The following is a 25,335-nucleotide window of genomic DNA, read 5'->3' as shown; positions in this document are numbered from 1 at the left end:
GAACTCTTTATTCTCTTTAATTTTCAGTTTTTAAATCCAAATGATCAAATGTGATCATTGGAAGTTTTGGCGGGAAAGTTAGTTAAAGTTGTTAGCTAGCTTGAAGAATAAGTTGCTTAAAATTAGGGGGTTTGTTAGAGAGTTAGTTAGCTGTTTTTGGCAGCTTATAAACTAATTCGGGTACATTGTATTAGCATCATAATACAATACAAATCTTCCCAAACTCTCTCTCTCTCTCTCTCTCTCTAGATCCAACTCATCACTATCACTGAGTTCTTCAATAATATCACCTGGAATCTCTACAGTAAATAACTGTGGTTCCCTAAATTGACACTTGTGATTCCTGTCATATGGAGCATCACAGTAGTAACACAATCCCTTGGCAATCTTTTCTTGCCTGACATCAGCTGGTATGTATTTGAAGTTTTTTGTTCTTTGTTGTGGGTATTTGGTCAAGGATAAGGTGGTATTTGGTTTAATTTGTGGTGTAGGTAAGAGTGGTGGTTTGCTGTTGGTTAGGAGTGGTACAGACTGCAATGGCTTTGGGCTATAAAATGGTTGTTTGTAGGTTGTTTTTGTAGCTACCAGATTCTCCTCCTGTAACCTAGCCAAATCAATGGCTTCAGAAATGGAATCAGGTTTAAAGGCTTTAACAAAAGGTTTAACAGCTGCTTTAAGTCCACCAACAAATCTTTCCAACAAGTAAGTTTCAGGCAAGATATGGTTATTCATCATCATGATTGACCTCAAATTCTCAAATTCATCCACATAATCCTCTAATAAACCAGTTTGCTGCAATTTATTAAAATTTTCAACCACATTTTGTGCTGAACTATCCCTGAATCTAGCATACAAATCGGCCACAAAATCATTCCAATCAACTATTATACTTTTTCTAACTGACAAATAATTCATCACCCAACTCTCAGCCTTATCTGTCATGTTGAGAGAGGCAAGATCCACCTTCTGTTCCTCAGGGACTTTACATAATGAGAAGTACTTGCAGCATTTTTTTACCCAAATTCTAGGGTTGGTGCCATCAAATTTAGGAAAAGTAAGCTTGGGATTCATACCTAGTGTTCTGTGAGGTTGAGATTTTGGAGTCGAGAATGAAGTATCTTCATTGCTAGTTGCTGAATCCTTAAGAGTCTGCATAAACTTCATCATCTCTTCGAATTTTTGCTCCATTTTTTTGTTCTGATCTTCGAGTTTGGAGTTCTGCTCCTCCAACCTCTTTTCTAAATTTTTGAATTGATCCTCCATAGCTGCCTTTCTTCTGGTAGCAGCAGCCAGTTCTAGCTTCAATCAACTGCAGGGAGAGAGTTTTTTTTTTAGCAGCGATTGGCTCTGATACCAATGATAAGGGAGCTCGGATAGCTCTCCTTTAATGGAAGCCAACAACAGATTCTAAAAGAAGAATGTGACTCAGAGATAAGAAGAAGAAGAGAATTCAGAATTCAGATGAAAGGAGAGAGAGAGAGAGAGTTTGGGAAGATTTGTATTGTATTATGATGCTAATACAATGTACCCGAATTAGTTTATAAGCTGCCAAAAACAGCTAACTAACTCTCTAACAAACCCCCTAATTTTAAGCAACTTATTCTTCAAGCTAGCTAACAACTTTAACTAACTTTCCCGCCAAAACTTCCAATGATCACATTTGATCATTTGGATTTAAAAACTGAAAATTAAAGAGAATAAAGAGTTCTCCTATAACAGTTCGTCAACGGATTCAAGGCAAACGGTACTTTCTAGTTCTTGATGATGTCTGGAAGGAGGATCGCAACGAATGGGCTAAGTTAAGAGATTTCTTGCTTTTGGGTGTAGAGGGAAGTAGAATTATCGTAACTACCCGCTCACAAAGGGTGGCAAGAGCTATAGGAGATTATCCTATGCACGAGCTGAAAGGTTTGTCAGATGAAGATTCTTGGTGCTTGTTTGAGAGAATAGCATTTAACCAAGGGAGTAAACAGGTAGACGATGCACTTGTTGTCGTTGGAAAAAATATTGTGAAAAAATGTGCAAATGTTCCTCTCTCAATAAGGGTAATAGGCAGCATGCTGTATGATCAAGATAAAAGCAAGTGGCTGTCATTTCAAGAAATAGATTTGGCTAAGATAAGGCAAGGTGAAGATGGTATAATGCAAATATTGAAGTTTAGTTACTATCATCTTACTCGTGAATTAAAGACCTGTTTCAGCTATTGTGCACTCTTCCCCAAGGATTATGAAATCAGGAAAGAGTTTCTGATCAATCTTTGGTTAGCAGAGGGTTGTCTTGAATGTCCGAAGAAAATTCGAAATGAAGAAGATGTTGGTGAGGAATATTTTTCAATTTTGTTGCAGAGATGCTTTTTTCAAGATATGGTAATGGATGAGCATGGTGAAATTTATTCAGTCAAAATGCACGATTTGATCCATGATCTCACACAAGTAGTAGCTGGAAAAGAGTCGTGCTTAGTGATGGATACTAGCACAAGCCATCTGAACAAGAAAATTCATCATGTCTCAGTTGCTGTTAGGCATTCCCTGTTGCCTTGTGCGGGTGATACTTTGGGCAAGATGAGGATAATGCGTACTCTCCTTCAACTTCAACGACCTGGTTTTGATGATGAAGTATTTTGTGAATCTGACGTGGCCATAATACTTGCAAATTGCAGGCATTTACGGGTGTTGGACTTGAGTAGGCTTCATATAAGATCTTTAGGTAATTCATTAAACAACCTATTACATTTAAGATATCTTGATCTCTCTTTCAATCGTGATCTGGAGAGGCTTCCTAAATCGATTTCAAAGCTGTATAATTTGCAAGTATTAAAGCTAAAATATTGTGTACAACTAAAAGAGTTGCCGGAGGACTTGAGAGAATTAGTTAATCTTAGGCACCTTGATATATCTGGGTGTGATGCATTGACTCATATGCCTGCAGGTATGGGTAGTTTGATTAATCTTAACACGCTGTCAACGTTTGTTTTGGGTGGAGGAAGTTCTAACCAAGTGCACATCGGTCAGCTTAGAGAACTGATGCCTCTAAATAACCTTAGAGGTGAACTTAAAATTCAATTTAGAGAGAGTTATTCATATGATGCAACAAATGCCGAGGAGGGATCATATTTGTTAAGCAAAAAACACATCAAGGCTTTAGTAATAAAGGGGGCTAAGTACGAAACACCAATTGTTCTTGATGAAAGATTACTGGAAGTCCTCCAACCCCACCATGATCTTATACTGATTAAGATTTATGGATATAAAAGCATCCGATTGCCAGGTTGGGTTGCAGCAATTGCGGCCAATTTACCACGACTTGTTAGAATCTGTCTGGAGCGTTTTGAAAGGTTGCAACATTTGCCACAGCTGAGTCAACTCCAGCATCTCAAAATCCTTCAACTCGATAACATGCCCGGTGTAGAGTACATGGAGGATGATAAGGGTAATATTCCTTGTTTTCCTTTACTTGAGGAGCTTATTCTGTGGAATTTTCCAAAGTTAAAGGGATGGTGGAGACCAGAAGTAGGGGTGGAAACGGATGGTGTCATCCCTGGTCTTCATAAATTGACGATCTTTGGTTGCCCAAATTTGACATCTTTTCCTGGAATTCCACATGTGAAAGAGAAGAGAGCAAACAAGTTCAACCCCTACTGGTGATGACATTATTAATTTGAATACTTTAGAAATAGACAATATGGGGTTAGTGAATTCTCTTTTTGGGGAGTCTTTACAAAGTATTAGATCTCTCAAATTAATCTTTTCTGAGGTGGAGATTCTGTCTAGTTATGCAGAGAGTTGGGTAAGACACGTATTGTCAATTGAAAACCTGCAATGAACCTAAAGAGTCTGTTAGGAGGAGGAATAGAGCATATGATCAACTTGCACAGTCTCCGACTTTCGGACTGCCATAAACTGGAATTGGAAGAAAAGGAAGATGGGATGCCATGGAAAGCCTTTCATAAACTCACAATCTTCCAAAGGTTGTAAAACTGCCCAAGGGGATTCAATACTTGTTTTCCCTTGAAACCCACGTTATTGAACGTCTCGAAAACTTAGAAGACCTTCCAGAATGGCTCCATCACCTCACGTCTTTAAGAACACTGACTATTATGGTTTGCCACAAAGTGAGGTCGTTGCCAGAATCAATAAGCCGCATCCCCTCCCTCACATCTCTTTCCATATCAAGTTGTGATGGGTTGAGGGAAAGATGTCGAGAACCAGAACCAGAACCAGAACCAGAACCAGAACCAGATGGAGAAGACTGCTCCAAAATACGCCACATCCCCGATTTAGATCTTAAATATATCTGACTCAATGGCCTCCAGGTTAGCACCTATCTACTTCATAGATTTTCATTTTTTATCTTACAATATGTTTTTTTTTCAAAATTATAATTCTACTTAATTGTTTTTTGGTATTATTTTATAACTCAATTAGGAAGATAAAGATTTGTGTACTGGTGAGCAATGATGGATCAATAAAGGAAAGAAAAAAAAAACTTATCCTATTGGTTCATCGATTGTGCTTTGGTCATAAAGAATATTAAGGATTGGAGGTAGTACTTCAAAAAAAGTGATGGTGGAAAGGAAAACACCATGCCTATACTTATGCAGCATTTTAATTTTCCTACGAACAAAGAATTTCATAGATTAATAAGCGAGTAGAATGAAATACATCTTCTAACAATTTTGCCTTTTTGTTTGGACTTTTTTTACAATGACTCAGGAACACCATTGAGAGACTGCTCTCATGTGAATGCTGCAATGCTGTATGTGTGTCACTCAGAGTGACTCAGTCCTCACTCCTCTGTGGTCTGAATCTGGAAAAACAGGATGCTGTTGGTGTCGCAAAACCTAAAGACTGTCTTTCAATAATTCGTATAGGCCCTGCTTGGTCTGAAGAGCACGCGCTGTTGTTTGACTTGTTTCTCCTGCAGTATTCAGTTAATCAGTTGTGCATATCATCATTTTAGATTCGCAAAGTGGACAATTGAAAGATGAATTTCAGTAGGTGGATCAGTGGATTGCTTGCAAGTTATAAGTGTTCGGTTTTTGGACTCGAATCACTCCGTAAGAGACGAGTACATGTCAATGTACTGTAATTTACATTTCAACTAGATTGTGTTTTGTTACTGGCTTTGTGTGGTCTGGAAAAATCTTCTACAACCACTTTTACTATGTAAGAGATAGTAAGGATTCATATTTTGCTTCCATTTAAGCACTAGTATTTATTTCTCTAGTTCAAGAGTTTGTTATCATGCATCCTTTTGGGTATATTATATGCAGGTGTTCTCTTGCTACTTCTTGTATATCTACTCTTTTTTTTTGGCTGGGATTCTTGTATATCTACTAGAAGGAGGGTGCCAATTGTTTTATACTTTTATGTATATAATGATCAATTTTAGACCATAAGCTTGATTAAGCTAAACTTTTCTACTATTTAGGTAGAGTTGTATGCTTTGGCTTGGTTTAATGGCGTGTTTTGGCTTATGCTTCTCGGGTCCTGTACAATGATGCAAGCTTGTCCATTGTGAAGTCACTAAGGAAGGTGACTCTCTTGTAGAGCTGATCAACAACATGGCCCGAAGTAACTGGGTTTTGGGCAGAAGATCCCGGCCCGAACTTTTTAAAAAAATTGCAGACTTTGGGCACGTAAAACATCAATTTTAGTTATAAATTTGGGCCGGTCCGAAATTGGCCTGAAAAGGCCATTATTTTTGACCCGAAATAGCGGATTTTGGGCACAGAAAATTAGCCCGAAGCTTGGCCAGGCCCGCCCGGACCGCCTTTTGATCAGGTATACTGTCTTGGTAGTGTCACAAGACTTTCATGAAGAGAACTTTCAGCGAGTCTTTTGCAAGTTATGCAATCTTTCAACATTTTACTCTTAATTACGCTATATTCACTTAATCACTGATACAGGAAGGTGTCTGGCCTTACTACTGTACATTTACAAAATACAAATACGGTCAAATAACGCAACGAGTGTTGCCGAGAAGAAGAGTACTGTACTAATTTGCAGGTTAATAAAAACCTCTAAAACAAGTTTGAAAACTTTTGGTTTTTCTTTCTAATTGATGGGTGTTGCTGACTTGTTACTGCAAGGCAAAATATTTACACAATGCTCAGACCAACATCAACCAAACATAGTTTGACGTTGCTAATGACGTCTTTGACCGCTGTAATTGGTTTTATAGAGTATCTCTATTATACACCCGTGTTGAAATGCACCTAGGGTAGCTGATCTGTGTAGGAGTGAATTTTTATCGTGTTGGAATCTAACATAAATAGAATGGGAAATCGTTAAGCATAATCGTATGGTTACCTTCTTTTATATTTTTACATCCAAAAACTACAATATTAAAGAACATCAAATGAATTTGTGATTTTAGATTCAAAAAACAAATATGAATTCGTGATTTATCAAAGTTATCATTTTGACAAGTAATTCGTATAATTGATGCTTATACTTTCACAAATACAATGACTAATCCAGTAATCCTCCTAACCCCATTATACCAATGGTGCCTTGGTCTAAAAATATTGATACGCTGCGGAACTATGGAGAGTCCAGCGAATTTTTGAAAAAGATAAATAAACTCGCACGGTTTTAGGTGGATACATTTGTCAATGCACAACTTTGACCACCAATATCTTTAACCACATATTATAAAAATATATAAAATATTAATATTTGAAAATATATATTAAGATGAAGTCAACAATATAGTATATACTAACATTTGTCTTCATATACTAGAAATAAAATAGGGTCAAAATTAATTAGGTAAATAGTGTAAAAAGTCAAAACGGTGCGAGTATTTCGGGACAGGAATAACAAATTTAAAAATAAAATAAAAAAATCGCCAAAAAAAAAAAAAAATGTACAGAGTGCAGACCCGATAGAGTTTCAGACCTATTTCGCGTAACACCTACTCCTCTCCTCCCCTGCTCCCCACAGCGCCGCCCACTTGCCCAGCCCTCTGCCCTCACCGCCCCCTAGGTCCACCAACGTCACCGGCTTACGGGTACACCACCGTCACCAGCTCTGCGGCTCACCTCACCGCGCGCCCACTACGACGTAGTCTACGAGAAGCTGAACTGCTGAAGCTCCGCCGGACCGCCCCTTACCACTCACCAACTCCGTCGCCGTATTACTCTACAAGGAGAAGGAGACGTTCAGCGCTTCAGGTACCTTTTTAGTGGTTTTAAAATTGAATTTCAATTTCTTGTTCATGATTAATTGTGTGCTTGGACTAGTTTACCTGTTTTAATTCGGTGGGACTGGTATTATTGAATCTCTACATTTTCCAAGTTATGTTTGATCTCTGCTTTCTTACGCTATTAGTGCTAAGTTGCTAACACATATTTTTCAAATAAAGTTTTGTTAATTTACTAGTTTCTGCTGTTGGGTGATTGAATTTTAATGCCCGCAAGGTGTTTGATGAAATTCCTTAGTGGGTTATGTCATTTGGTTAGTAATTAAACATGAAATTGGTGCTTCAGGGCTGTTTCTGGGTTATAGCGAATAGAAATGGGAAGCATCAAACCTGAAAAGAAGATAAAGAAGATGAAGAAGATCAAAAAACGCGGTCACGAGCTCGTTAAAATGGGTATTGTTCATCTTACTCGTGTCTTTAGGGGTTTTGTAATTTGATCTTGTTACTTTTCGTGCAACGCTTTGTTTCTTTGTAGTTATAATCATCTTCATGTACCCAATAGGTTGCTCTATGAGGAGTAAAATTTGATTGGACTTGACACTTGTGCATATGTATGCAAAGAAAATAACTTTTAAATGTATTTAGCTTCATTTCAACATCATATAGCTTGTGGCAGCATTAATGCATTTGCTTTGTGATGATTAGATTTTTGTCTTCATGTTATTCACAATGGATATTTGCACTTTGTTTGGATAAGATAACGGGAGAGAAAGGGATAAACTGATAAAGGGAGGGGAACAAGCTCAGTTGTTTGGATAAGGGGTTGGGGTGATAAACATCAGTCCTCCGAAATTCGGGAGATTTGAAGGGAAAGTAGAGAGCACCAATTCACCCCTTTCCCCCTCCTCTTTCCCTCCCCTTCCTTTCCCTTCTATCTTCAAAGTGTTCGTAAACTGCTTCCCATAGGAAAAGAGTGAGGCGGGAAAAGGTTCTTAATTTACTCGTTGTAGTAAGCAGGATGTTGGAAGTGCATTGATGTTTGGAGTGTGGGGGAGAGATCACAAGAAACTGGATAAATATGCTGATGTGTCCCTTATTCCCTGATATAATTTTTGGGTCTTACTATTAGAAATTAGAATATGGGGAATGGTAATGTAAAAGAAATTCATAGTACTATATGCTATTTTGTAGTACCGATTGGTCAAAAGATTGGCACTTCTTAGCCTATATGTTATATAATCGAACTGAAATTCTGTAGTTGTGGCTTAGTTGAACTAAGCTTAGTACTTAGCACTGTTAGCAGTGATGCTAGCTGCATCCTTTAGTGAGTTAAAAGGAGAAGTCTTTATTGATTTTATTACACATAATTGAATCACGCTAACTTCTGGGTGCATGGTGCGAGGGGTGAAACAGTGTACAGTTTAGTTACCAAAGCCTGCTAGCATTCTATGCATCATAAGTAAATTTCAATGTGTTTTTGTTTGCCATTCCCTTGGTTAACCAGGCTATTCCTTCATGCTACTTTCCAAATTTGTGGTTCAAACAAAAGGACTCTTTTTCCCCTGTACCAGTTTCTAAAATATTCTTCTCTAGGAGATGGGCTCTTGCCGGTGTTATAAATTGTATCTTCTGGGATATTTTTCAGGTGAAGGTGCATGGGGTTTATTTCCTTTTCAACGTGATGACAAGTGTGCTATTGTTGAGAAGAATAAGGATCATGTAGCTGGAGCAGATCGGAAAGCTCGTAAGTCCATATTGCATGCTCATTTAGGCTCCGTTTGGTAGGGTGTAAAATGTTATCATGGAAAATGATTTTCCCCTTTTCAATCATTTTACGTTGTTTGGTTTGGCAAGGGATGGAAAATAATTTTCCATAACTCCCTCAGAGGTGGAAAACCTTTTCCTTCTTCCCCTGAATCTTCACCATCTTCTCCCATTTCCTTTTAAGAAACCAAACAAAGGAAAACTAGTTTGGAATTGTGTTTTCCCTTGGAAAATCATTTTGCACTGAAAACGTTTTACACCAAACCAAACGGATTCTTACTTTCCCTTTGACTAGAATAGACCAGTGTATATTTCTTCTGTCTAAAGAGGGTAGTGGTACTTCTCCCCCAAGGCCCCAAAGAATTGATCAAACCATGGAAATGAAAACTTTAAGGGAGCATCAGTCTAACATGACTTATGCAGGCCTCATTAAAGAGTAAAGGCTTTCTTTGAACCTTTTTGTTCTTTTTTTCCTGGATAAAAGATTTATGTCTGAATTTATTTATTTGTCAAAATTCAAGCATGTTAGCAGTACTTCCGTTGCAAGCTTGAGTACCTCATAATTTACTACAACAACAACAACAAAGCCTTAGTCCTAAAATGATTTGGGGTCGGCTAACATGAATCGATATAGAAGATCGTCAATGTGACCAATCAAACTAGACAGGAACGAGAAGTTAAAAGAATAAATAAGGAAGAGGGGGAAAATGTAAGTAATGAAATTAAAATAAGAGGTAAAAATATATACTATAGAAAAAATATTATAAGGGATAGTAAAAATAAGTAAAGTTTAAAACGAAAAAATTAAAATAAATACAATAAGTACATTGTATAATTGTATTTATTACTACGGAGTATTTTTTTACCTCATAATTTACTACAGAATATTTTACTAAAGAAACTAGTCAAATGCTTGTTACTTTGATTTCTTAAAAATGAAATGGGACTGTTAAATGGGATGCAGGGAGTACATCTCAAGTTGTTTAAAAGAATGGAATGGTTAACTACTTAACTGAACTTTGATAATGTTCTTCCTGATAAAAAGAGTATCTGAAGTACTCCGTAGATGATAGAAAATAGAAAGTATGATATTATATGGCATTGGAGATATAATTGTGATTTGTTTTTCTCTTAGTGAGCTTTCGCTTTCTTGTAGATAAGTCGAAGAAAGCTCGTAAAAACAAAAGCAAGGAAAATCCTCCATCGAGTGAACCAAGCATGGTGATGAATGATGAACCACATGCAGAGGATTCCTTGAAAAGAAAAAAAGGTTTGTTGCTTTATGAATGGGTTTACCCTTCTGTTTCTGTTTTCTTAAAACATGCATCATCTTAATGCTTGTGTCTTCAGAATTCACACTATTTACTTGCATTTTGTAAAGAATAAAAAAAATGAGACAGGATTAATAGTAAGAATCTAGTCAAGTACGAAGTGTTAGTTTTCTTTCTTAAAAATGAAACAGGATTGTGAAAATGGGATGGAGGGAGTACATCTCAGGTTGTTTTAAAAAATGGAACAGTTAACTGAACTCTTAGAATGTTTCCTGATGAAGGGAGTATCTGAAGCCTGAAATAGATAGAAAATACAAAAGCATGCAACCAATGAAATACTTCATTAGATGGAAATTGGAGATAAGAACTGATTTGTTATTCTCTTAGCAAGCTTTCCCTTTTTCTGTAGATAAGTCAAAGAAAGCTCCTAAGAATAAAAGCAAGGATAATCCTCCATCAAGTGAACCAAACATAGTGGTGATTGCGAATGATGAACCAGATCCAGATAATTCTCTAAAAGGTGAAAAAGGTTTGTTTCTCTAGGAATGGTTTCTCCCTTCTGTTTCTCTTTTCTTTAAACATGCATCATTGTAATGATGAACTGCACCTGCTTATAGACAAATTGTGTCTAGGAGAAGATAATAATTCACACCAGGTACTTGCATGTTTATCATCTCACCCGCTGTTGTGAGATTTTGGTATTATGTTGACATAATTTTTTTTCTTTTGTTAAGGAAAGTCAAAGAAGGCTCATAAAAAGAAAAAGGATGGTAAGATGCAAGAAGTTGCCACGGATGACGTATATCAAATCTCTTCAGGAGTGGAAGATGACTCCAAAGGCATGAAAAGTATGCAAAAGTACTTTCCATTTATGTTACTTTAAAGCGTTTCCAAATCGATGTGTGATCGTCTTGGTTCTTTTGTTGTCATTGGATGACTGATGAATCTGACAACGAAGGAATCATGTCTTTACATTTTGCTATGATCCCTCTAAAAAGAGTAAAATTTATCTTCTTTTTAGCCTTAAATCCTACAAATCTGGAGTTGTTGAAATTTGATATTATATTATTCTTTCTGAGGTTACCTGAGGTCACATTTTACGTTCTGTGGTTTTTCTCTTTGCATTTTATGTCAGCGTCCTCATTGTTTCATGATTTTCTCAGCGGAGTTTTGTATGAATTTTGAATGCAACATTTAGCATGACCTTTTGGGTTAACATATATTACAGAGTGGATTAAGGAATTCCACGATAGGAGACCCGGAGTGAAGGTGCTGCAAGAACAGATTGACAACTTTATAACTGCACATGAGGAGCAGGAGGAGCAGGTGAATTTTCTTTTTCTCCTCGTTGTTTCAGATGCTTCTCCAATAATAACAATTGGTTAAAACTTCAAAGTGGTGTCATTATTTCAAACCCCTTCGTCTGCCATTTTAATATGTAATTGCTTCTCAATATAGATTCATACATTTGTGTCTGAAGCACATACAAACAAGCAGTACTAGGCTTTTTATTGGAGTGTGCGTGCTCTTGTATTCTTCTTGCTTTACTGTAGACCTTTTAAATTTAAAACTAAGAGCAGATGGTTACATTATTTTAAAATCCAGTTACTGTTCTGAACGCATTGTTGGGAATCGTCCCTTGATGTGAAATAAATGCCTTGTGATTGTCCGGGAATTCCTTTTACATTGTTGTGTATTTGGGACAAATTAACAAATTCTAGTCCTACACGTATAATTCAGTTTTAGCTATTTTTCTTTGGTAATCTGTTGGTGTTCAAATCTGAATTCTGTTTCTCAGTGGTGTATGGCTACGCTAACTGCCTCCTCGATATGTGTTTAATTGTCTTGGTTTTATATCACAGGCAAGAAGAGAGAGAGAAACCAAGCTTACAGAGGAGGGATGGACTGTTGTTGTTCATCGCAAGGGTGGCAAAAGGACAACTGATCCTGATAGTGGTGTTGCTGTTGGGTCTGTAGCGGAGGCTGCTGTTCGCGACAAATTAGCCAAGAAAAAGAGTAAGGATGTTGGGCTAGATTTCTACCGATTCCAGAGGAAAGAAGCACACAGAAGTGGTATGTTCTCATATTATTCATGCTCTTTAGGTCAATTTGTTACTTCGGAAGTGGGATGCCATAGAAATCCTCTTTATATTAGGCTTCCACTTAAGCTCAATATGTTGATGGCTTTTATAAGTATTATAACCATATTTTAATTAGTGCTAATTTATGTTCTTCATTCATCTTGAGACTTCCAACATTCTTGATGAACAACCCGATAAACCCCCAACTACAGAACAAAATGGGGGTATCCGTATTACATTACCATGTGTTGTGTTGTCAGCAACACATTTCAAGTTTTGACTTCTCATTTCCTCATACTTGGGGATTTTTTACAACTTGCAACGTTCATTCTGACTGTAACTTTTGGAACATAGTAGAGTCACTCAATTACAATATTACATCTATGAAGTTAACATATTTATTTGTTCTGTTCACCCCATAACTGCCACAACCTATTTGTGTAAGTTCTGTTACATTCCCCTTCCAACCACTGCAATTGTGTATCCATTCCCCTTCCACTTTATGCCGTCCAAAGAAGATTGTTTTTGGCCAGCAGTACAGAAGAATCATTGTCTGATACTCTTTTAATGCTCAACTGGTTTCGGGGAATATTTTCAAAGTCCGTCTTGTAAAATTTGTGAATTACAATTTGTTTACATGTTGCAATCTTCTTCACTCTGGATTTTCCTGTAAATGATCAGATTTTGGTTCTTTTGTAGACAATTGTAGATGCAGATTCATTTCATTATTTTCTTGAGCTTTTAAGTATCCTGTATTGAATCAACTCTTTCTGTTTGCAGAGGTTATGAAACTGCAAAGTAAATTTGAAGAGGACAAGAAACGGATACAGCAGATACGAGCTGCTAGGAAGTTTAAACCTTACTGAATGTTTCCTTTCCAAAGCAAAAGAAGTTCTAAAACAAAGGAAACATTCAGAAACTTGGTTGTCCAATTGTAACAAGCTGAAACCACTTTACCTTCTGTGTTTGACAATGTACTTAGCATTTTTACAGTTTTGTACGTGCTGTAAGTCTTTTTTTGTGTTGGTAAGAATAGTTAGTATAATAACAGTATTCTCAATTAGTATATGTGGTTTCATTAAACAGATACGTCGATCGTAATTACTTCTATTGCATTGTCCATTTTTCAGAAAAGATGATCCTGGTAAAATAAAAATTATGTGCTAGATTTGCCTGGCTACTTCGATAAACTCTAAGCTTCAAGTGGCTTATGCCAATATCACAAGTGGCTTGTATTGGTACCCATTGATTTTTTTTATTTTTTTTTATAGAGAGAGCCACAAAGAGCAAGGCGATAAATGATGTAGACGAGATTCAATCCCAGGTCTAGGGTACCACTCCCTTAAGACTTTACCAATTAAGTTAGTTGGCATGTACTGATATCCTTTAATTTGGTATTAGAAGTAGCAAATATGCTTTGTAAATCATTTGCGTTTTTGGTACTGGTATATTTTATGTTGATACTAAAAATGGTTATATTTGGGTCACTTGTGTCCATAACTAGCCACTTGAGGCTTGACATTACTTCTTACTTCGCCTATAATTCTATAAAACCAAGTCAATAAGATTATGGAGTAACTTTGCAAATAGCAACAATGTGCTTTCGTGTACGGAGTAATTCGTATGGCTTAAATTCAAGAAAATCAAAATACTTTGTACGATATAAAGAAACTTAATAGAAAGCCTCAAATCATCGATATGTAACACCCTTTTTCAGGGAAGGTTCATTACCTTATTATTCAGTGTTTAAAATGTTCATAAAGTTCCAACTTATTTTCCTATTTAATCGATATACGAATTCTCTTTGAGATTTTAATTTTTTTTTAAAAAAAAAAATAAAATAAAAATAACCGAATGTACAGTACGAGTGTAATTCCCTTGAACATTGAGATGTTTCAATGAAAATTACTATTAATTGCACTTCTACAACAACAGAAGAAGAAGAAGAAGAAAAGGAAAATTAGGAGATGAAAGTGAGACAAATAAAAGTACTTGTAAGAATGAAGAACTTGGTCTGGCAATTGATATTTTGTTCTTTTCCAAGGTCTAAGTCTGGTTCTGGTACTACAACAGCACTGTGTGCATGTATCAGAACTGTTGTAGTCACCAGTGGGGTAAGGGGTTGCAAAATTATGACATCATTACATTTTTTTTCCCACCACATCCATGGTAACATGTACGGATTTTGGTAAGATATAATTTCTCTAATCTTGAACACATAATATCTTCATTATCGGTGTTTAATCACTAAAAAAAGAAATTGTGAAAATTATGAACTAGGAAAACACAAGTTAAATTCCCACCGTCATCAGTGAAATACGGAGTTTATTATATCAAAATATATACGATGTTTTTGAAATAAATAGGAGGACCTCCTAATGTACTTTATTTTTAATTTTTTATCTATAAAAATGAAATTAAAAAAAGTTCCTAAAGTTGACTTATTAAATTATTTACCTCATATCATAGTTGAATACTTAAATAGACTCTTTCACATATGTTATCATGACTTTTTGGAACCTTTTTAAAAAAAAAGAAAAATATCTTAAAAATTCCAATACCCCATACAACACTTATAATAACAATTACGAGTATTAAAAAATATCGTTACATGCACATATCATATATGTTAATCATTTTATTCTTCTTTTGCGGAACAATGTATGTGTTCCTCTGCGGTTTACACATAACCCTTCCAAATAAGCATAGATAGATAGACTCCGGATCTGCGGTCACCTAAATATTTTTTTTTTAAAAAAAAAAACCTCGGAAAAGTCATAGTACTTCATCCATATTACTAATTTTAGTACTTACCAATGATGCCTTGGCCTAGTGGTTAAGATTGAGGGCCTGTGTACAATAGGTCTCAGGTTCAAATCCCCCCACCCCCATTTGTAATTTATATTGCCCTTGTGGCTCATTGGAATAAAAAAAAAAAAAAAAAACTAATTTTAGTACTTACCTAGAATTTTACCAATTTCACCCTTATGTATAAATTATAACCAATTATATAAATGTAAATCGATCAAATAAATGAATTTATGGCACTTTTGAACACTGTTTAGCTATAGATCAAACTGATGTTATAGTTGTTTGTTATGCAAGCAACAACACTTAGCTTTAAAAACAAACAAGCAAGAAATCAGATCATCAGAGTATAAGTTACACGTATTTGCACTTTCTTAACACAAATAATTTCGTAAAGTTATAATCATACCTTACTTTTTTTCACCATCATTTTTCTTCAAAGTTCTTAACTTTTTGCATGACACAGTAAAAAACACAAAAGGGAACCCAAGTTTAAGTAAAAAAAATTGCAGTCCAAAGCATGTTCCCTTTTATTTTGAGTAAAAAAATGCTACAACATGCAAACTTTGTTCTCCCAATTTCATAGATTGTCAATATAGCCGGTGTTTGTGTGTTTTAGTGGGTAAATGGACCGACATTCTCTTTAGTTTGTTTGTTGTTGGAGGAATGGAATTGTGTTTCTTTAATTAGCTTATCATAAGTTACACTCTTGTGTTGTCTTGTTAGGGACTTCCTTCATATAGCTAGACCCATAATTAATTAAGTTGTTCCTCCATTTGGTTTTTGTTGCTCATATTTATTTTCCCAAATAAATATTTTGTACCCACCAAAGTCAGCTCGAGTAACGTGGTCTTTAAAAAGGATAAAATAATACGGAGTATTGACGCTTGTTACGTAGCGAAGTGTTAGATACAATGGAGTAGTTTTTAACAGTCGTTACATAAAATTGAATTACTATTATATTATGATACATTTGTTACAATGGAGTAGTTTTTAACAATCGTTATATAAAGACGAATTACTGCTGTATTATGATAAATTTGTTTCTTGCAGATTTGCAATAGATTCCAAATGATCCACCAATGTTATTTAATTAGTACCTCGTAAAAAGTTAATGTAACTCCTTATCAAAACTGATTGAACTCCTTTCCATTATACTCCGTATGCTTCTAATTAAAACACGTTGTAATATATCATAAATTTTTGACAATTGTGTTCCTAACATAAACGAACTAAATTGCCGAGATAAAAAAATGGGTACTTCATAGTATTTGATCGGTTAATTGGTTTGGTTCCGCCAAAATTGATTATTATAACTGGTCGTATAAATTCGAATGTATTATTTATCTACATATCCAAAAGTTGTAAATTCGATATTTTTTTGTATTTAGAACTGAACTCGATTACTCGTACGTAGTGAGTCTAGTGACACGATTCTAATTACCAAGTACGACGATTACTCATAGTAACACGATTCATTGATCTAAACCTATATTGAATTGTATTGAAATTAAGTCAAAATAGAAGATAGTACGTTTGACCCAAGTTGTAAAAGGAGGTAAATTGCTACGATGAGAGACGTACGTACAAGAGAATATCTTGCGGTAGACCGTGAGCATTACGCCATGCAAGATGCAAGCAAGATAATCAATCAAAGTACTCCCTCCGTCCCGGAATACTTGACCTGTTTTCCTTATCGGGTCGTCCCTTAATACTTGATCTGTTTTTAAAAATGGAAATATTCTAACAATATTATATTATTTCTCACTCCACCCCTATTAACCCACCTACCATCTACTCCATACAAAAAATAATTAAAAATTCAACCCCTACTCTCCCCCAACCCCACCTCTTAACCCACCTCCCACTAACTACATTAAAATAATACCCTACTATCAACTACTACCTATTAAATTAAATAAGTCAATTCAAGTCCCTTAAACTCTGTGCCGGTCAAACCGGGTCGAGTATTCCGGGACGGAGGGAGTATTAATTAAATAAATAAGGAGTACTAATAATTATTGATACTCCACTGTATTAAACTCTGTGCCGGTCAAACCGGGTCGAGTATTCCGGGACGGAAGGAGTATTAATTAAATAAATACGGAGTACTAATAATTACTGATACTCAACTGTATTTCTTTTTTTCTGTATACTGCATGTAATTTATGTATTTTTCATATCAATCTATCATTTCAAGCAGTCAAAGGTACTGATCAGCTCGTACTATCTTTTCTGCTTCATAAAGATGACGATTATCTGACGTTAATTATTGTGATTTCCTGAACCCAGCCTATATCCATTTTTTTTTTAATTTTTTTAATTTACTCCATTTTGTTTTACATTGCGTAATTATCATCCTCATTTGCAATATTTGACGTTTTACAAGCTGTCTTCCATGTACTAACAAACTTTTGTTTTTTCAAGAGTCAAAGTGTTTTTATTAGCCTCCTGACTTTTAAGAAAAACAATCGATTATACGGAATTATTTCGGTAATACTTCCGCGTTATTCCGTAATATTCCCTCCGTCCCTTAATACTCGACCCGGTTTGACTTTTTATACTATTTACATAATTTATTTTGACCATATTTTTATTTATAGTATATGAAAACAAATGTTAGTATATAATATATTGTTGACTTCATTTTAATATATATTTTTAAAATATTAATATTTTTATAAGTTTTTATAATATGTAGTTAAAAAAATTGGTGGTCAAAGTTGTGCATTGGCAAGCGTGTCCGGTCAAAACAGGTCGAGTATTAAGGGACAATACTCCGTAAAATTAAACAAATATTTGTACGAGCGTGTTTTCTCTCATTCGTTTCTTTATTACTCCCTCTTTATTTATTTAAGAGATACACTTGCTTTTTCCGGCTGTATTTATTTAAGAGATACACTTGCCATTTTTAGTAACTTATCAAATCCACCATCTAATTAAATAATATATCTACACCCCACTCCCACCCCTTACTCCCTAAAATGACATGGTCCCCACATATTTTTCTTATTAAAATATCTACTCAACCCCACTTGTTTTATTACTTTATTTCATTCAATTCCTTTTCTTAAAACCCGTGCCCGGCCAAGTGTATCTCTTAAATAAATACGGAGGGAGTACTTTCTGTTAGATATGGTTCTGGGTCGAGAGTCCACTTAATAAGACCGTAAGAGCTTCCACCTTAAAACCATATGGCAATAAGGGGAGTAGCCCCTTGGCCTTATTACTCCCTCCGTCTCAGATTAGTTGTTACATTTACCTTTGTACAAAGTTTTAGGTGATAAGTGGTTGTTTGGTTATCAATTGTAATTTTATTGAAAAAGTACATGTGATAAAAGTTAGTGGATTGTTTTTTTTAATTGAATAAGAGAGGGTGTGGGGACAAACAAAAATTTAGTGGGTAGAGAGAGACAATATAATAATTTTGGGGTCATTCCTAATTTAGAAGTGTAACAACTAATTTGGGACGGACGAAAAATGAAAGTGTAACAACTAATCTAGGACGGAGGGTGTAAGTGATTATATCTCTTCTCTTTTATCAATGTGGGGCACTCACAGTGTTCTTTGGTAAAGCTTGCTTCAACACTTTCTCGTACACTCAATCATTACTCTTACACTTAATCATTACAATATTTCATTTTCTTATTTTCCACCCAAACTCCAAATAGGAACATCAAAAAGGAATGGAGGGAGTACTACCTTCGTTCAGAAAGTTCTTTACCGTTACTATTTGCACGGACTACAATGCAAAATTTAACTACTAATATATCCAATTTCGTATGTGGAAAAATTATAAAAAATTGATATTCTGAAAATACATACTGAGACCAATATAACAAGATCTTACATGTAACATTTTGATACATACTCCCTCTGTCCCGGAATACTCGCAACGGTTTGACTGTGTACACGATTGCCAATGCACAACTTTGACCATCAATATCTTAAATTATATATTATAAAAAATATATTATATTATATTATATTATGAATCCAACAATATATTATATGCTAACACTTATTTTCGTATACTATAAATTAAATAGGGTCAAAGTGAATTATGTGAATAGTGCAAAAAGTCAAACCGTTGCGAGTATTCTGGAACGGATGGAGTATATATGTAATACCCCGAAATTTTAAACTTGATTTATTAAAGGCAAATTTACCAAAAAGGGTCTTCTATAGTCCAAAATTTGCGACAAGACACCTTTTATATTTATTTTTGTCAAAACACACCTAAACCTTAAATTAATTTGTGAGTGACAAAAAAAAAGGAATCTCCGGCATTGACTCCAAAATTCTGGTGGTTGACCTCACGTGATGGTCACATGCTCTACCACTTTACTACTTGCACCCTTTTCCCTCCAAAAATTGAGGTCCTTTATAAATTAGAAAAAAAAACAAAAAAAAAAAACTTCCTCTCTGTTCTTCTTCCTCCCAGACTCAATGATCCAAAAAATTGGGATTCCCCTCTGCAAATTTTATTGAATAGCGAGTGACTTCAATCATCTCCAACATAATTCGATTCTCCTTGCGAAGTATTAGGTAAGAATTTGCTTTAAGTTTGTGGAATTTCCTTGTCGAAAAATTAGGGTTTTTTTTCCCCAAATCTGTAATTCAATCAGGTTTTTTTTTTGCTTTAATTGCAGTAACTATGGGTCGAATGAATGAAGTGAAATGTGAATGTGGGTTTCGTGTTGCCAAGAGGACTGCTTGGACCCATGAAAACCCGAGAAGAAAGTTCATTGCTTGTAAATTCTATAATCTTGAAACTAGGCAAAGGGGGTGCGAAAAATTCGATTGGCTTGATGAAGGTGTTGTTGATTGGAAAAGGGATGTTACCAATGTGCTTGTAGCAGAAAAACATAGGTTTTCCACTGATCTTGCCATTATGAGGAACATATTAGCTTGCATTGATCAAGAGAAGCTTAGACTAATCGAAGAGGTTGACAGATTGAAGAAGAACAATGGCATGTTGATGGATGCTTGGGGGTCTGAGAAGGATGGCTTGAGTCAGAATAAGCTAATGGGGATGATTTGTGTGTGTGCAATTGTGTCTGTCTTTTTTAGTTTCACTACAATCAAGCTATTCGGGTAGATGGTAGGATGAACTTAATCGGTATGTTAGGCAATTAAGAAGCTAGGTTGGGTTACATTCTTCGTTGTAATACCTTCGTAGTTTAATGGCTTGGTTGTAATCAAACCAATTTGGTTATGAATGGAATGGAAATTTTTCCTCGTTTTAATTTCCAAAATGAATCGGACTCGTATTTTTCGGAAAGTTTGCCTCGTTATAATTTTGGTAGTGCTCGAATAAAATATATTATTCGTATTTAAGGGAATTTATTTCGTTACCAAAACATGCTCGTAATAAGATATCGTAGAGTAATTTTCCAAAAGAAATCAAAGTTGTCAAAATGGATAATGTTGACATACAAATACCAAAGTTGACTTATATAAGATGTCAAGAAAATAGAGTTTTTGCAAGTTGTCAAATACCAAAGTTGCAGCCAAAAGAAATCTAAGTTGTCAAATCACAAATGTTGACTTACAAGTACCAAAGTTGACTCGGGTTTCATCGGCAAAATAAAAGCAATGTTACACTAAACTACCACCCAAAATAAAAGCAGCCACTGCATTCACTACACTAAACTTGCTGACTTGCTGCAGACAACAAACTAACTCCTTAATCTTGCTGCTGACTTGCTAACAAACTAACACCCTAATCTTGCTGCTGACTTGGGTTAACTGCAGGAGCATTTGGGGAAGATTGAACCACCATGGGTTCCTGAGTTGCAACCTGACCATCTACATTTTGAACTGCTGCAGAGGTTGAAGTAGCCACTGTTTCAGTAGGTGGTGCAGGCATAGGACACTTTGGTTTGTAGTGTCCAAGGCCACCACATCTGCTGCACTTATTCTGTCTCTTTGCTCTCTTGACATGCTGCTTGTCTTCATTCTCTCCAGCTCCCTTTTTCCTCTTGTGCTTGCTTGGCCTCCCAGGCATTTTTCTGTAAGGAGGAGGCAATGGACCTGGGTAGGGTATTTGATCCCACTGGTTCTGACCAAGCATACCTTTGAATGGTGGGTCATAAGACTTAGCATAGGTTTGAATATGATAGGCATGGTGGATGAAGTCTTCGTAGTTTAGCCTCTTTGTTTGGATACAGGCCAATGCATGGCAGCAAGGTATTCCCATTAGACTCCATTTGTAGCATCCACACACTTTAGTTTCCAAGTTGACAACAAATGTGTCCTGGTCATGGTCCACCTCAAACTCAAGTAAGTCAGCTTGTCTTATTCTCATGTTATGCACTTATTGAAGACCCTTCTGCACCATCTTAACAACAGAAGGCATAATAACTCCCTTGTAGTTCTTCAATCCTTTCCTTTTTGAGGTGAATCTTTCCATGACATACCTCCTAACCCATTCCATTAGCTGTAGGATTGGTTTTGCCCTTGCCTCCCTCAACACATTATTAAAGCTCTCACAACAGTTGTTTAGGAGCATTCCTGAGTTGGAAGCAGTGTTGAACCCATGTCTAGACCAGTGAGCTATGTTGATCTCATCCAAGTACTTAAATGCTTCAACATTCAATTCCTTTATAGCTTCCATGTGAGTGTTGAAATGGTGCTGGAAACAACATATGTATGGAGTTAGTTTAAGCCTGATGTAGACCTACCACATTATGCAGAATCAGAGAAAGCAAGCAGAGAGAAAGAATATGTATGTGTATACCTTAGTGGATGATCTAGCTGCCTTCCAGAAATGTTCTTTGTATATTACACCAGGAAACTTGCTTTTGAAGTTAGTCCAGATATGCCTACAACAGTATATGGTATCTGCATTTGGCATGACTGTTCTGAAAGCATCAAGCAAACCCTGCAACACCAAGAGACCATGAATGCATTGAAAAAGGGGGATATGGAGATCAGAAGTTTTGTTTCATTTTGAATTAAATGGAAAGTTTAAAGTTGGTCAAGTTTGAAATATTTAAGACTCGGGTTTGAAATCGGACACGAACAAGTTAAATATGGTCAAACATGGTCAACTTTGAAATATTTAAGACTCGGGTTTGAAATCGGACACGAACAAGTTAAATATGGTTAAACATGGTCACGTTTGAAATATTTAAGACTCGGGTTTGAAATCGGACACGATCAAGTTAATATGGTCAAACATGATCAACTTTAAATATTTAAGACTTGGTTTTGAAATCGGACACGAACAAGTTAAATATGGTCAAACATGGTCAACTTTCAATATTTAAGACTCGGGTTTGAAATCGGACACGAACAAGTTAAATATGGTCAAACATGGTCAAGTTTGAAATATTTAAGACTCGGGTTTGAAATCGGACACGAACAAGTTAAATATGGTCAAACTAACTACACAACAGCATAAAACAACATATGTAGGTGAGTTAAATGGATTGTACCTTCTGTCTGTCAGACATGTAGGTGAGTTCTTCCTTCTCATGAACCCAAGTCACAGAGTCAGCCACATAAATGATGTCTTCCCTCAGTAGCTCCAAAAACCAGCACCAAGTTTCAGCATTTTCAGTCTCCACCCCTGCCCATGCTACAGGGAAGATGTTATTGTTCCCATCCTTCCCTACTGCAGTCAACAATATACCAGTGTATGGTCCCCTCAAATGTGCCCCATCAACACCTATTATTGGCCTGCACCCAGCCAAAAAACCCTCTTTGCAAGTTTGCAAACACACATATAATCTCTGAAACAATGGAGGTGGGTTTTCTATGCCTTGTACCTTCACTGCAGTTGTGCTTCCCGGGTTATACTTCCTAATAGCTGCTGCATAGTCCCATACCCTTTTGTACTCTAAGCTAGCATCCCCAAATATCATTTTCAAAGCTAAAGACTTGCTGTAATATGCCTTGTAATACCCTATTTCTGACTTCACCTCCCTCCTTGCTCTCCTAATAAATGCTTTCACTTTTGTGTTTGGTTCATCCCTCCAATCCTCTAAGTATCTCTCAGCTAGGTACTTTGAGGTAACCTTAGGGTTGTTAAACTGCCACCCACATATATGTTCTGACCTTATACTCTTTATTTGCCAACTGTCCTCTCCTTTCAATTTTCTTGCATGAATCTTAAATCTGCACTTTCTCTTCTGTTTGCAAACACACTTCACACTCCTACCTCCCCTCACTCGACAGCCACACCTATTTGCACAATACACAGAAACTCTACTCCTATTGTTATGCAAGTAGTAGTAATTATACCCTTTGTCTATAGCATTGTACCTAATTGCCTTCCTCAAAACAGTGTTTGATGGAAACTTCAATCCCTTAAACAACTCAAATGGCACTTTTAAATCTACATTTGGATTGAAACAAGGATAATTTGTTCCTTCATCATCTGACCCTATTATGGTAACAACTTCATTATCACTATCATTAAGCTCTACATCATCACCAATGTCAAACCCAACCTCATCTTCATCTTCTTCCTGTTCCCCTTCTCCTTCTTGTACTCCTCCTATAGTCCTTGCAACACTCTCTGTTATATCTTGTTCTACAAACTTGTGGAAAAATCATCATCACTGTCATCTTCATAGTCACCCTCACTCAGCAATACATCACTGTCATTATCCAACTCAGACACAACTCTACCCTCCTTCACAACTACCTCCTCATCCTCACCCCTAGCTGAATTTAATATTTGCTCACCTGTTTCTGCTGTTTCCTGACCCTCAATAGCTCTCTCCTCAGCTCCTGCAAATGTTCCCTTAACCCCAACTAACCTAGATCTATGCTCACCTGATCCAGTTGACTTCTGACTCTCACTCACAGCTCTATCCTCAGTCACAGCAGGTAATTTTTGTTTCAATAATGCCTCCTTTTCAGCAACTGTTTTCTTAAAAAGGGAGACTGTGGGAATTTTTTGTCTCACTGTAGTAACTGGCAGTGGGGGAAATTTGGGTGTGGAATGAAGGAGTGTTGTGGATGGAGTTTGGATAGTGGAAGGGGGTGGGTTTTCTCTGGACAAAATGGAAGGTGGGAGTCCTGTGGACTGATTTGTGGATGGAGGCAATTTGTTTAAGCTTTGAGAATGTGTAGAGTGTTGACTAGAATTAGGGTTTTGACTAGAGCTGCTGACTGTACTGCTGACTAGATGCAACTGTGGGCCCCCCCTTGCTGTGTCACCACTCAAAGAGTTGCTTCCTCCCCCACTTGATTCAGTTCCACTATCACTATACCACTTCACATGTGCGGGAAAACGACTACGATCATCATACTCCTTTTCAACATGCACCACATACAATTGGTACGACCCATCCTTTTCGGGTGCACTCAAAAACTCGGGAATCTCAACATCACTCTTAATCTCTTTCCTTCCATTCCCATGTAAACTACACCCTCGCCTCCTAAACCATATCTGGCCTACTTCGTATCCCAATTTCCTAATCCAATCTACAAACTCAAAGTAACATATCTCCTCCACATTTGTATGCAATGACATACCAGCCTTAGGATTATCACCCCTCTCATACGTAGTTTTATTATTCCTAGATACAAACTTACCCCCGTGAAACAACCTAATTGTAACACCCTCCATCAATTTAAACCAACTTTGTTCTACGTTAATCCTACCGTTAAACCTGATGCACATCCAACGAAACACAAAATTCAATTTCCTTCTTATAATCACAAATATGCCAACAACAAAAAATCAACAACACAAATGCCAACAATTCATCAAAGCCAAAATTTACTAATTAAGCAACCAGATTAAACCCAAAATTTTCAACCTTTACAAATCAATTCGTAATTATTCAATCAGATTAAGCCCATACAGACAACCACAATAAGCATCTTTCAATTAGCACATCAACATTAAACCCTAATCAGTTTAATAATCGAATTTTAAGGAACCTAGTTCTAATATTAACAGTCATTACCAAAAACACATGCCTTTCACTAATCACAATTAATTACTAAACTAAGCCCTAAATTTAACAGTAAAATCAACGTTTAAAAATGGTAATGTACCTTTGTTTGTGAATTACTCTGTAATTCAAGTAGTTGTCTATTCTTGTCTCCTTCCTCTTCCTTTTTCTTGAAGCTGACGCCTTCCCCTTTCCTTTTTTAGCCATGGAAGTACAACCAAGCAGAAGAAGCAAAAACGCCAAAAAAAGGGGAGAAAAAATTCAGAATTTTGGGCCAAAAACAGTAAAAATTGATGAACTTAAGTACTAGAAGCATTGATGATAACATACTCTGTTAATTGGCTAAAT

General features: G+C 36.2%; 3 protein-coding genes across 5 annotated transcripts; 2 read left to right on the top strand and 1 right to left on the bottom strand.

Annotated features, from left to right (window-relative positions):
* Window positions 1-2: 2 nt before the first annotated feature.
* On the top strand, window positions 3-5,316 carry LOC110801858 (putative disease resistance protein RGA3). 2 transcript variants are annotated; one of them, XM_022007268.2, is made up of 3 exons: window positions 3-2,706; window positions 2,929-4,312; window positions 4,713-5,316. In XM_022007268.2, exons 1-2 carry the CDS (start codon window positions 1,893-1,895, stop codon window positions 3,642-3,644), a joined length of 1,530 nt encoding a protein of 509 aa, XP_021862960.2. In that variant the 5' UTR covers window positions 3-1,892; the 3' UTR covers window positions 3,645-4,312; window positions 4,713-5,316. The 2 variants fall into 2 exon arrangements, with proteins under 2 accessions (XP_021862960.2, XP_056698621.1); XM_056842643.1 differs by having other exon boundaries at window positions 4-4,312.
* Window positions 5,317-6,870: 1,554 nt separating this feature from the next.
* On the top strand, window positions 6,871-13,396 carry LOC110801863 (uncharacterized). Of its 2 annotated transcripts, none has more exons than XM_022007273.2 (9): window positions 6,871-7,177; window positions 7,493-7,599; window positions 8,792-8,890; window positions 10,067-10,180; window positions 10,591-10,710; window positions 10,916-11,029; window positions 11,410-11,507; window positions 12,044-12,254; window positions 13,043-13,396. In XM_022007273.2, the coding sequence occupies exons 2-9, from the start codon at window positions 7,521-7,523 to the stop codon at window positions 13,126-13,128; spliced, it is 921 nt and encodes a 306-aa protein (XP_021862965.1). In that variant the 5' UTR covers window positions 6,871-7,177; window positions 7,493-7,520; the 3' UTR covers window positions 13,129-13,396. The 2 variants fall into 2 exon arrangements, with proteins under 2 accessions (XP_021862965.1, XP_021862966.1); XM_022007274.2 differs by having other exon boundaries at window positions 6,880-7,177; window positions 10,591-10,701.
* A 7,399-nt stretch (window positions 13,397-20,795) lies between these two features.
* On the bottom strand, window positions 20,796-21,380 carry LOC110801891 (uncharacterized). Its single transcript, XM_022007298.1, has one exon. The coding sequence runs from the start codon at window positions 21,378-21,380 to the stop codon at window positions 20,796-20,798; it is 585 nt and encodes a 194-aa protein (XP_021862990.1).
* Window positions 21,381-25,335: the final 3,955 nt, after the last annotated feature.

This window comes from Spinacia oleracea, chromosome 4, assembly GCF_020520425.1.
Source record: "Spinacia oleracea cultivar Varoflay chromosome 4, BTI_SOV_V1, whole genome shotgun sequence".
Taxonomy (NCBI): Eukaryota; Viridiplantae; Streptophyta; class Magnoliopsida; order Caryophyllales; family Amaranthaceae; genus Spinacia; species Spinacia oleracea.
Note: the sequence above shows the minus strand (reverse complement) of the source record. Positions and strands in the feature narration are given on the sequence as shown.